The sequence below is a fragment of the Dermacentor silvarum genome, chromosome 4 (assembly GCF_013339745.2).
Source record: "Dermacentor silvarum isolate Dsil-2018 chromosome 4, BIME_Dsil_1.4, whole genome shotgun sequence".
In the NCBI taxonomy this organism is placed as follows: Eukaryota; Metazoa; Arthropoda; class Arachnida; order Ixodida; family Ixodidae; genus Dermacentor; species Dermacentor silvarum.
In genome coordinates this window covers 139,159,234-139,172,795 of record NC_051157.2, presented here as the reverse complement: position 1 = coordinate 139,172,795, position 13,562 = coordinate 139,159,234, and the positions used below count along the sequence as shown (strand labels likewise).

At 50.1% G+C, this 13,562-nt stretch overlaps 1 protein-coding gene across 1 annotated transcript in view; it reads left to right on the top strand.

Annotated features, from left to right (window-relative positions):
- The window catches only part of LOC119450663 (uncharacterized), a 33,416-nt gene extending 20,133 nt beyond the window's left edge, over window positions 1-13,283 (top strand). Inside the window, exons 2-3 of the mRNA XM_037714177.2 lie at window positions 9,797-10,093; window positions 12,413-13,283. Coding sequence (XP_037570105.1) covers window positions 9,797-10,093; window positions 12,413-12,621 — 506 coding nt within the window. The 3' untranslated portion in view covers window positions 12,622-13,283. The remainder of the gene's footprint in view (window positions 1-9,796; window positions 10,094-12,412) is intronic.
- Window positions 13,284-13,562: the final 279 nt, after the last annotated feature.

Below are 13,562 nucleotides of genomic sequence, written 5' to 3'. Positions count from 1 at the left end.
ATGATCTTCCGGTCGTGTTGCCTGGCCGCTGTGTTGACGCGAGCACGCTGGCGACACTGGGCGAGTCGTGAAAGGAATTCTTCGCTAGACGACGCAGATGGGTTGACAGGAGCATCGAAGAAAGAAACGTCTAGAAGGGAAGTAGGCGACCGTCCGTAAACTAAGTAAAATGGCGAGTAGCCGGTGGTACGCTGAACGGCCGAGTTGTAGGCGAAAGTGACGAACGGTAGAAGCTTGTCCCAATTCTTGTGATCAGGCTGAATATATACGGCGATCATGTCGGCAAGCGTGCGATGAAATCGCTCTGTCAAGCCGTTAGTCTGTGGATGGTAACTCGAAGTTGTTTTATGCGTGGTACCAGAGGCGCGCAGGACTTCGTTTAAAAGTTGCGAGAGAAAGACCTTTCCACGGTCGCTTAGCAGTACTCGAGGAGCACCATGGCGCAGAATTGTCGCTTGAAGGACGAAGTCGGCAACCTCCGAAGCTGAGCCAGTGATCACTGATGTTGTCTCAGCGTAGCGCGTCAGGTGGTCGATGGCGGTCACTATCCACCGATTTCCAGCTGCAGTAACAGGAAGGGGCCCGTAAAGGTCGATACCAACAACCTCAAATGGTGCGGCGGGACACCGAATAGGCAGTAATTCGCCGGCAGGAGCAGAGGTGGGGATTTGCGACGCTGACACGGAGAACAGGAACCGACGTATCTCGCCACACTAGTAGAAAGGCCAGGCCAATAGTAACGGCTTCGAATGCGATCGTAGGTTTTGTGGAAACCGAGATGGCCAGCAGTCATGTCATCGTGGAATGCTCTGAGGACATCGGCTCGAAGAGAGCGTGGTAGAACGGGCACCCAGCGTTGACCGTCAAGGTGGTAAATGCGCCGATACAGCACGTGATTGTCCAGCTTGAATTGTGCGAGTTGGCGTCGAAGCCGCGCGTTAGGTGGGCGAGAAGTGCCAGAGAGGTGGTCTATCATACGCCGACAATATGGGTCAGCCCGTTGGCGAAATGCAAATGTTTGATCGTCGTCCGGAGAAAGGCGGTCTATTGAGGCTAGAGAGGAAACCGGCACAGAAGTGACATCCGAAGAGCTGCTTTGCGACGCAGTTGCCGAAGTGTCAAGTGGTTGTGCAGGAAGCGGGCAACGAGAAAGAGCATCATTATCTTGGTGTTTTTTGCCTGACTTATGAATAATGTCAAAGTCATATTCTTGCAGGCGGAGAACCCAGCGACCCAGCCGTCCAGTCAAGTTCTTGAGAGTGGAGAGCCAGCATAATGCGTGGTGGTCCGTAACAATTGTAAAATGACGCCCGTGCAAATAGGGACGAAACTTCTGTACGGAGCAAACAACAGCCAGGCACCCTTGCTCAGTTATTGTATAGTTATTCTCGGCATCGGTGAGTACGCGGCTGGCGTATGCAACTACTCTCTCGTGCGAAGAGTTGTCGCGTTGCAGAAGAATGGCACCGATGCCGTGGCCGCTATAGCGTCTGTGTGCAAGAGAGTCGGTGCAGTCTCATCAAAATGGCAAAGCACAGGTTCAGACGTGAGGGCGCCCTTCAACATGTCAAAGGCTGCTTCACAATCTTGAGACCAGTGAAAGGGTACACCGGAAGCAAGTAGCTTGTGTAGTGGCGCAGCGATGGAGGCAAAGTTCCGTATAAAGCGACGGAAATAAGAAGCGAGGCCAAGGAAGCTTCGCAAGTCTTTAGGCCTTTCTGGGCGAGGGAAGCGAAGGACCGCAGCAATCTTGTCAGGGTCAGGACGTATGCCTTCCTTGCTCACGACATGCCCCAGGACCTTGATAGATCTGCTGGCGAAACGGCATTTCTTTTTGTTGAGCTGAAGACCAGCGTCGGCAAGGCACGTCAGAACTTCATCTAAGCGTTGCAGATGCTGCGGAAATGTGGATGAAAAGACGACAAGGTCATCCAGGTAGCAGAGGCAAGTTTTCCATTTCAGGCCACGCAGCACGGTATCAATCATGCGTTCAAAAGTCGCAGGTGCATTGCATAGCCCGAAAGGCATGACGTTGAATTCGTAAAGTCCATCAGGGGTGGCAAACGCTGTTTTTTCTTTATCGTCTTCGTGCATGGGAATTTGCCAATAGCCGGAACGCAGATCGAGGCTTGAAAAGTATTCTGCACCTTGTAGTGAATCAAGGGCGTCGTCAATACAAGGCATAGGGTATACGTCCTTTCGAGTGATCTTATTGAGGCCCCGGTAATCGACACAAAAGCGCACGGAACCGTCTTTTTCCGCACTAAAACAACCGGAGATGACCAAGGGCTAGCTGAGGGCCGGATGACCTTCTGTTGTAACATGTCCGCGACATTTTCTTCTATGATTTTCCGCTCGGCTAGGGACACGCGGTAGGGCGACGGCGCACTATCGACGATTCGTCTGTCTGAATGCGATGCGCAGCAGCTGTGGTTTGGCCCAGAGTCGACGAATGGACATCAAAAGAATTTGCGTGTTTGTTCATCAGAGCAAGCAGCTGCTGCATCTGTGAAGGTGGCAAGTCACTGCTGATGGCTGCAGTAAGGGCGGAGGGAGAAGTAGTAGCACAAGTAGAAGGGTCTTTGGAAGACATAGTCGTAAGGGGCACGACGCATACAGGCCCTGGGTCGGCCGCGCAAGCTACTGTCGTGCTTTGCGGAAGGAGAATTTTCTCCGATGTCGCGTTCGTGGCGGTGACAAGCGCCGAGCCATTGTAAAATCGAACCACACCTGGTGCAAAAGCGATGCCTTTATGAAGGCAACGGGAAGAAGGCAAGACCAAGACGTCACCATGGTCGGTATCGGTTGACATAATGGTAATAATGCGCTGTCGGCCGGGAGGCAGTTCGGTATCTTCCGCAGCGATCAGGCGCAACGGCGTGTACCTGTCTTCCCCAAGTAAGAAGTCGGTGTCCGTAAGATGGACGACGCGTTGGCCACAACAAATAGCCGCGGACGCAGAAGAGAGAAAATCCCACCCTAAAATAAGTTGATGAGCGCACGGGGACAGCACAGCTAATTGTATATGGTGCAGGATATCATCGATCAGGACACGGGCAGTGCAAAGAGCGGAAGGTCGAACAGGGTCCCCTTGGGCTGCAACTAGCGTAGGTCCATCGTATGGCGTCGTGACTTTCCTTAGACGGGAACATAAATCAGCGTGAATAACAGAAATTGTCGCACCTGTGTCCACCAAAGCATCGACGGGCACTCCTTGGACAAACACCGAGAGCATATTGGACGGGCGCGCTGGAGGAATATCAGTCCTGGTGTCGTATGCAGTTTGTCCTCCAAAAACTGCATCGCTTAGTTTTCCGGACGAATGTTGGAGTTGAGGGAGACGGGCCGTAGTGGGGACGTGGAGCGGCGGAATGGCGAAGGGGAGCGGCGTCTGGCTGAATGGTAAGGGCTTCGGTCTTCAGTCGCTGCGGGCGGAGAAGTAGAGCGGGGCGGAGGTGAAGAGAAACGCCGGCTTTGGGAAGAGACTCCACCGGAAAAGTTGCGTTCAGAGATGTATCCCCGACGCTCGTCCTGCTGGCGCTTGCGGCAGAAACGTGAAATATGGCCGCGATAGCCGCAGTAATAGCACGTAGGACGTGAAGGACGCCATGGCGGATAGTACAGGGGGCTGGGTGCTCGGGAGTCAGTGCAGTCAAATGGGCTGAAGAGAGCTCGGGCGGCATCGACGAGATGTTTACTGGCGGCGCGGCAGCAACCGACGCGTACGTGGGTAGCGGCACCGTGGAGTTGACGTTGCCTGGAGGCGTGGCAGCAACTTCCGCGTACGTTGGTCGGGGACGAGGGACGGAGGGTTGCACGTGCGTGGAGCAGGTCAAGTACGCCAGTTCATCCCTGATGATGTCACGCAAGGCTGCGCTAGAAGGCGCGGTGGGGCACACGGACGGTGACGACAAGCCCGTTGACTGTAATTCTTCGCGTATCATAGCTCGTATCATGACACGCAGATGTGGGTCCGCCGTAGAAGAATAGTCGCCAACGTCCGGCTGAAGGCGAACAGACTCAAGTTCGTCCAGGCGCTGACACGTTGTGACAATGTCAGCGATTGTAGCGGGGTTCTTGATGGCAAGACCATTGAAGGCGACAGATCTAATGCCTTTCAGAATGTGGCGCACTTTGTCTGACTCTGGCATAGAAGAACTCACACGGCGGCAAAGCGCAAGAACATCCTCTATGTACGATGTGTAAGACTCGCCTGGCTGCTGTTGGCGAGTATCGAGGGTTTTTGCAATGGTAGAACGAACGGCCGGTGTACCAAATACTTTGCGCAGCTGCTGCTTGAAGGCAGCCCAGTCAGTAAAGTCTATCTCGTGGTTGAAGAACCATGTCTTCGCTACACCCGTCTGGTAGAAGGAGACGTGGCGGAGCTTGTTGGGGTCGCCCAACGATTAGCGGAACTTACTCGCTCGTAGTCGTCCAGCCAGTCCTCCACATCTTCTTCACGAAGACCAGCGAAGAGATGGGGGTCACGCTGGTGGCTGCTTAGGATGTAAGGGGTGGCTGGTGGTGTCAGAACGGTAGAGGTAGAAGTGGAAGGTGGTGCGTCCTGAGACATGCTAGCGGAAAGTGGGCGCAAGCGGCGGCCTGAACGTAGCTCCAGGGGGTAGACAGAGCGGGCAGAGGACTGAGGATCGAAGAGCTCCTCCACTATTTGTGACGTCTCTGTTGGCACGACGTTTATTCGGCCCGAGTACTTGGGAGCGAACCAGCAAAGGCACACACTCGATGATGATGATGATCACACATAACTGAAATTGAGGATCGCGCAACGTAGGATGATGATGATAATATACAGATGAAGAAGACGTGCGTAATAAACGCCCACAATATATATATGGTGATTGTAAAGCAGGAAAGACACGCTTAATTCTGCAGTCCTTCAGGGAGCACGGCGCAGAGCGCGCGTTTCCTCTCCGCCGTGCGTTTGCTCTCCGCCGTGCGTTCGCTCCCCATGAAAGCTCGCGTCCCTCGCGCCCTTTCACTCGCACGTACAGCATACGGCGCGCGGCGACGATTTCATCGCTGTTGGACGTCATCAATTACGATAGCACATTAGTAGAGAGCTATACGAGGTAATGATAGTAGTTTTATCAGCTGTAGAAACTTCGACATGCAGCAGCACCAGCAACGCGCAGAACTGTTGTCGACGCCGTCAGCGTTTTGCCCGTCAGCGTTCGCACCGAACGCGCGCGGCGTTGGTGACTGTTGCCGGTGCCTCTAGGGGCGGCTCGGAGGTTTTAGACGAGATCAGAACGGGAAACTCGTTGAGCAGCGTCGGAAGTCTTTACCACCTTCTCGCCTCGCAACGTTTTTATATAAATACGCATTTGGTGCCGCAGCTAAATGTCGCCTCCCCTCCCTCCCTCCCTCCCGTCCCCCCACGGCCTTTCGCGCAACGGAAGAAGTCGCGTTTTCTCTCTCTCTCTCTCTCTCTCTCTCTATATATATATATATATATATATATATATATATATGGTGATTGTAAAGGAGGAAAGACACGCTTAATTCTGCAGCCCTTCAGGGAGCACGGCGCGGAGCGCGCGTTTACTCTCCGCCGTGCGTTTGCTCTCCGCCGTGTGTTCGCTCCCCGTGAAAGCTCGCGTCCCTCGCGCCCTTTCACTCGCACATACAGCATACGGCGCGCGGCGACGATTTCATCGCTGTTGGATGTCATACGGAACCTCACGGCGACGACGACGCCGACGGCAGAAATCCGCTTGGAGTGTCCATATAATTGCTATCGCAATAAAATTACGCTGAACCCATGCACTGTGGTGATCGATTTAAAAATATTTTCTCTTTGCAGAAGTGGATGCTATGTGACCTTAATTTTGAGACCCAATTTTGATGTTCAGCGTGCAGACGACAATGCTACACTGCGACCTTCAGGGAGCGGAGAATCCTTGAGGTCGCGGTAAACGCTTGCGCGTGATTGAGATGCGAGATTCATGTTTGGTCTTTCTGTTTTTTTCCATTTTTAAGTCAACGTACTCGTATGCACAATGCGTACAGTACGAGCACTACCCCTGTGCTTAGTCGTAAAATTTACAATGCGGCACATTGCTCTCGTTATCGCTAAGCTCCGAACGACTGGACTGGAGAATAAGTAGAATTTACAGACGGTATCCTGGAGAGCTGGCTTCACAGCAAGCACTGCTAATGCTTGCGTGCGAGGTCGAGAGAATGATGATGATGATCCACAGCACAAATGGCACATACCCACCGTGGGGGATCGGCCAAGAATTGGGCGGTTTGAGAGAATAAGAATGTCCCCTTCTTTGTCATCAGCTTCAATGAAGATACGGCTTCTTCCCGTATGAATTGCTGCCGTTGAAAGAAGCTTTTCCACCATGCACAGGCTCTTAACATCAGATAGATGTCACATGACGCCGGCCCATGTCGGCGCGCTGATGAAAATTTCTATCGAAGCTCCAAGTAACCCCAATATTAGGAACGCAACAGACGAAGAAAAGGATGAATATTTGCAGTTTGTGGGCCAAGCCTACATGAAAAGAAAAATATTAACTTCAAATTTTCAGATACTACACTGTAAATGGAAATAACTCTCAGGTGGGAGTATAATGCTTGTCCGCTAGCGAACCCCCGGTTGGGAGTTTATTATGCTCCGAATGATCGGAGTAAATTTTTACTCCGTGCGGGCGGAATTTTTGCGTGGTGCCTTCGGAGTTTTTTTTTCTGTCATTTTTATTTTTTACTTCGAGCTGGACGGAGTTTTTTCGAGGTGCACCGGGAGTATAAAAAAAAGACACGTCAATTTGCGTGGAGAATTTTTATGTAGAGGCTTCGGGTCCAATTCCGAAATATACGCACAAGAATAAGCCAAATTCTGCGAAACAAGTGAACGAGACCAGACAGACCAAGCAATACATAAACACAAACATTTGAGAAACACCCGATGAAGAGCTGTGAAAGACATCCAACGGACACTCGACACACAAGAAGAAGCAACCCTGGCAGTATATATAGCCACGATAACGTGGGCCTCGAAACGGCCTAGCGAGCAGCTGTAGTGTTTTCAGAATTACGACTCACAGGCTCGCACATATGAGATCGGCCTCTCTGAAAGCAACATGAAACCTAAATCCGCACGGAACTGTTAACTTAGAATATTGAAAAAACAACGTTCATGGCATAATTTTTTAAAATTAGAATGCCATTCCGTGAGCGCTGAAGCGACTTCGCACACTGCCGGCGTCCGCGGCCAAAAAGTAGTGCGTTAGTTACAGTACGCAAAAAAAAAATGTACGTGCGCGTGCTTCATGACAAAATTAGCTTCGTGCGAAAGAATTGTGGCGGGACAACAATTTATTACACGTGAGCATGACCCGTAGTAGCCTACGTAACACCTAAAATTGCGTAGTCATACATTTTTTTTGACCGCACTACTTGCTCCGCGTCCAAGCAATGTCTCTAGGCTGTGAAACGGAGTCATATCGCTGATCTGGCAAACGAATCCTCACGCTCGGAGCCAGCAGGTATGCTCCTAAATCAGTATCTTTGATGGAGCATGATGTTAATGCAATATCCGAAGCAACGACGTGATCAAAACAGAACTGCGCGATAACAATTCAATTCACTATGCTCAGTAAGAAGCTTTATTCACAGTACGTACTTATGTCCTACCGTATTTCTTGGGCGAGGATATCCGTACACAGATTCATAAAAGAGTTACTTGCACCACGGTCTAACTTACTGGCAGCACAGCACCGTGACGAAGTCGGAATATGGCATTCATGTGCGGCTATCACGGATGTTGTCGCTCGAACAGTGGCTGCTGTTGCCATTGCTACGCGGCACTTTACACCGGACGTTGTCAGAATATACTCAAAAGGACATAAAAGTGGTATTGAACTCACTGAGGAACACAAGTCAAGGTCACGCAACACGGAAGCACAGCCAGAAACCCGAGCCGACATCACGAGTCAACCGGCAGCTTCGTGGTCACAACTAAGCCTTTTTCCGCACTTAAAATCGTTGCTCTTGCATTCATCGTTGTCAGCAGAGTGATCACAGCTAACGCACATGAAGATGAGATACAGTGAGCTTCAGGCACGCCTATAACACTTTCTGGAAGGAAGTATAGGAAAGAAAATCGGCGAAACGCTGGCACGGAACGACACTTCACAGATGTAAACAAACCGTCAGCCATGAGCACCGCCGACTCCGCAGAACGAGGCCGGTCGCTGGCGCGGCGCACAGCCTTATGGGAAGCACCACGTTAGCAACCTGTTCCGGCGGGGGAGTTTTTTAAAACTCCCTGTGCGGAGTTCCCGGGGAGAACAAAATTTTGAAGGCGGAATAAAATCACGTCATGTCCGCCCTTATCCTCCCACAGGTTGTGAGCGGAGTGAAACGAGGGAATGCCGTTGTATTCCTCCCATACATCGGAATAAATATTCAAGGATGGGAGTATATAGGGCACACCATCTTGTTAAAATTCCCATGTGGGGTATTTTCGTTTACAGTGTATGCCATGAAAATTGATATTAACGATTAGAATTCATTTCATATCTCATTCTTAAATAAGACAATCCTATTTAAGTATTCTCCCCTTTTATACCCACTGTCACCCGATTCATGGCCAGTCCCCCGTAGTGGGTTGTGCTATATATACATATATGCTTCGAAGCAAACGAAACCTATATGATGTGAACAAAGAAACCACGTTGGGTATTGTGCGGGGTGACACGGTGCAATTGTGTAGTTTATGTAGTCCCAACTTTTTTATTATTATTATTATATTGTGAATGTGGCAGGCATGGTTGGCGTAGTAGTTTCTTTGGATATTTTATGTACCGGATTGTAGCGGACATGATGCGCATATATACTCGCATACTTTTTAAATGCGAATCATTTCTTGGCGATCATATGGCACGTAAAGAGTATCTATCCATCTATCCGACTACGTCTTGGTGCTCTCATGGACGTTTCGTTAACTTGGTAGGCTCCCCGCACACTGCTTCGCATAACATCGATTCTCACAGGGCGTGGGATCTGCCGTTTTTTTTTTTTGTTATATTTGAATTGTGTTGTTTAAGGTATATGGCTTCTCCGTGCCTATTGTGCTTGGTATTTTTTTCTCGTGTAAAGTGATATTGTACTTAGTTTTGAAAACGTCTGTACTTTGTTCGTTCAATAAGACTTGCAGATTAAGAACTTGCTTCACTTTGTTCTGCATAGAAAAAAAAAAGAATAAACTTTGCGCAAATGAAAACTCTAAATCCTGTCCCTTATGTTCTTGCAATTTTCAAACAGGGTGACAGATGCCATGGGTGTTTAGATATAGTACTGAATTTATAATCCCGAAAAGCTAGGCACACATTTCTGCCTTCTATACAGCACTCGTTCGTACCTGCTTGTCTCTACCTTCGTTGTAGTATTGTTTAACAACATCCGCTCTACATGCAATAACAAGGATGAATTCCCTTGTAAGACGTGGTTTAATATGCTGGCTTAAAAGGGTAATTAGCTTACTTCTGCTAATTATCAGCTTTTCCGTGCCACCATTTGTTGAAAAAGAAGCGTTAATCCTTAATTAAATAACACAGCGTGGTAAACAGAGCGCTAGGCTCTTGAACCTCTTACCCCCCCCCCCCCCTTCCGCTCAAAGAAAGATAAGCAATGCTTCGTATCCGCCCCCCCCCCCCCCCCCCCCCCCTGATGTCGAAATTCTGGATAAACCCCTGACTACCCGAAGCCTGCTCAAATCTACTAATAAACCCTACTCAAGCTTGTAGCCATGCAACCTTTATCGCAGCGTTGGGCTCCTCCTCCTCCGTTAGCCCAGGCCAACACCGTCGCAGCCTCAGCTGCTTCCAGTGCAGCTGGCTGGCCGAGCAGCCGGTGGACTCCAAGCGCGAGGATGAAGTGGCCAAGCGCTGGATGAAAGCGTATGAACGCTCGGAGGACGCGATCGACAATCCGTTCAAGCGACCACTACTGGGCGTCGAAACGTTCGCTGAGATGCCCACCAGGACGCAGCTGGCGGAGCACTGCGACAACTGCACCAAGGCGGACGGCATGTGCGCCCGCTGGACCTTCTACGGGAGCACGGGTGCGTATACGGCTTGCGATCCGCCAGCGGGAAAACGGGCTGCTTAGGCAAACGTGGAAGGGTTGCCACTGGCTTCTGTATTCACGTGGTTTCATATTCACGTAGCCGGGATATGCGTTCCTGAGTCGTAACACCCCCACAAACATACAATAGGTTGACACATTCCTAAGTCCTGCCTATGCAAATAAATGAGCTCTCCACTAGGGCGTGCCTCATAATCAGATCGTAGTTCTGGCACGTAAAACCCCATACTTTTTAAACCAGCCCACTAAACCGTGTATACAAGAAACATCAGCTGTGGACGTGTTATGATGTACCCCGGTCTGCGCCACGCAAGCCAGACCATCTTTCTTATTTCGACATGGTGATTACGGCTCGCGGCGCGCGCATGGCATGTAGGGCAACACGGTAAACTCCCGCGACAGCTTTCTATTGCTCAATACGTTCTGCATAAAAGTGTTTGCATACGTTCTGCATAAAAGAGCGTGAAAGAAGCCCGCGAATACACGCAAAATTGCCGCGCGGCTGGACGCTCGAGGCACTTTGAGCCTCAACACTTTTATTTTGGATCGGCGGTCTTGATCGGTGACATACATTCGCGTGGAAGACTACCGCCACCTCTGGGAGCCAGAATAAACTAGACACGCGCGACGGAACCGCCACGCCGGGAGAGCTGAAGGAAACTAGGCACGCAAGTGGTTCTAACGACAACATATTGACCCTTTTCGCGGAGCACTTTGCTCTAGAGGAACGAGATGGCGCTTGCGGCCGCGCGCCATACGTTGCCTCAGCGAATGCGCACGAATACGAAACCATTACTGCTTCTGCCCTGCTAATGTGCGATCAGCTGTCGAAAATGCAACTGAGTGTGCTCTAATGCACTGTGCCCAATTCATACGGGAAAATGTGTAACGATAAAGGGAAGACGTGTGCGCGCTAGTTCGCATGCAAAAATAGTGATTCACATAATAATGAATGGAATCAACCTGTGTCGCCACTGCTACTTAAGGACTGCCCGTGTTGCCGCCCTTCGCGATGCACGGCTTTCCTTAAGGATAAAAAAATATAATTAATTCGCCTGCGCTGTATAGCTAACCTCCAAAGAAAGGACTTCAGCTCCGGAACGTCGGCACTTGGGAGTGAGTACCACTCGTTAGAAAATGAAGTGGTGCCACTTACTGGCATAGTAAGTTTCCCGCACGTTATCTACACACATCCACCCTTACTCGCACGAAAACTTACGCCCACCCTATCGCCAACGTATGAGTGAATAGGCGCACACTTGAATCAATGTGCCGAAGCATGAGTGATGGCGACTGCAACGACAAGACACGAATATGTAGGAAGCTGAATGTTTCGTGACGGTCCGCAGAGTAAGCGAGGGACTAGCGATAATACGTCTTTGATGCGAGGTACCGCAAAGTACAGAACATTTCAATTCCAAGCCTTTGTGCGCAGCAAGAACAAATTTATCGCAACAGAGCACACCCGCGAGTGATTACGCGGAAAATAAACAATCAGATAGTGGCCGCACCGAGGAACTTTACTGCGTCAGAAATATGACAAGCCGCTGGTTCAAAATATTTGCCAAATAAAGAACGCAGAGCACACTGATCCCCATTTAATTCATAAGCGGAAAGTTTGGACAGCTTGGAATACATTTCTAGCACCGCTATTTAGTACAAGCTCCGTATACGCTGCTCGCGCCGTTTGGACAAGGCGTAACGAGCTCTAAAAGCACTTACATGTCCTCTAAAGCTGTGGCCAAAGCATCGTGTCGTGCACACAGTCACCGTCTACGATATGAGTCGAAACGGAGGTTTAGGTGTGCCGCACCGGCGTCACGCGCTTGCATTGTAAACGCGGAGGCAACGGAGGCGGCTGAGGCAAGCAATGGACGCGTCACCACGTGATCAAACATGGCAGCGCCCACGGGAGCGCCGCGAAAAGGGTCAATAGACGGCGGTGCGAGCGTACACATGGCCAACGCGGATTGCACAGCGGCAAATCTTTGAGAAACGCTTATCTACTAGAGAGTCTACTGACCTTGAAAATGTTTGCCTACTGATAACTAATCTACTAAAAATACATATCCAAGTGATGATACGTATAAGATTTTGCGTAAAATGAAGCGATTTTGCATCAGCTTTAGGAACTGAGTTTTTGCACACGCAGATCTGTTGACGGACACGAAAAATGCATAGAACCCTAGCCATAGACAGCTTCGCTGTAAAAAAAAAAAAGATGTGTTGTGAACAAGACGCTTCTTGTGAAGTAGCCGACGTCGCTTGATGTATTCTTTGATTGCCGCGAGCGCAGGTCAGCCGCTGAATGTGACGTGGATGTGTGTGAACAGCCTGGAGACGGGCTGCTTCGTGGAGCACATGGCCAGCCACTTTGTCAAGGAGGTGTGCCTGTGTCAGGACAGACATCACTGCAACGCTGCCGGTGCTGCAACGCCCATATCCCTGGTCGTCATTCTTATCTCTGCGGTGTGGATCGCCGAGCTTCGGAAAGTGTTGTCTTGATATCGCGGTCAGCTGGCGTGCATCACCGTTGGTTGGTCATGTTCGTGAGCGAATTCCATGAGGCCTGATATCGTGTCGTCCCTTCGAATCTAATTCCCGAACTGTGCGACTGCGACGCGTGCGTTGCGGAAGAACATTACAGCTCATTTTAAAGCGAAGCTTTGTATGTCTCACTGATTCGTCCGTGAGCGCCGAAAACGCACTGCAGGAAAGCCAACTTACACAATGGAACTATCTGTGCATCTGCGCACACAATAGAACTACGGCTGTGCATGTGCGCACACAATAGACTAACGGCGCACGACATACGTATCGTAGAGCACTTCACTTTACATTCGCAGTTGTACTGATAAGAACAATGGGAACTGCAACACCACGCTACCCATACGAACTGTATATATCTGGATTGCATTGATTGCATTGATTGCAATGCATTTCCGGTCGTCACCATAGGTAGGCCGCGGGTTCAGCGCACGGCAGAAGAGGCTGCCGTACGCGAACGCGCGAGCGCGATCGTGCCCGTAAGGCCGATCCCGTGTATCGGCAACGGCAGAGCCTCTGACCGTCGACCACAGCGATGAAAAGGCTATACTGTGCAAGTGTGGAGTCGTCCGTGAAAGTGTGAGTGTGTGCGTGTAATGAACGTATATATATGATCTAAAATAAAGGCTATGGAACATAACGAAATGTGTCTTCATTCATCTTCAACGTTCAAAAGATACAATCCTAAACAAGCAATCAAATTACATATACATCGCATGGGGTCGCTGAGCATTCTTGGGTTCGTTGCGCAGTCATTGGCTTTGAACTTTGATTTCGATTCAGTTTGCATGGGGGAAAGCTTCGCATTCAATAATCTTTTTTTAAGAAAGGGACTTTGATTTTTTGGTGACACCGCGACGTTCTCTGTAGTATATATTTTCTTCAGCACTAACGGTGCT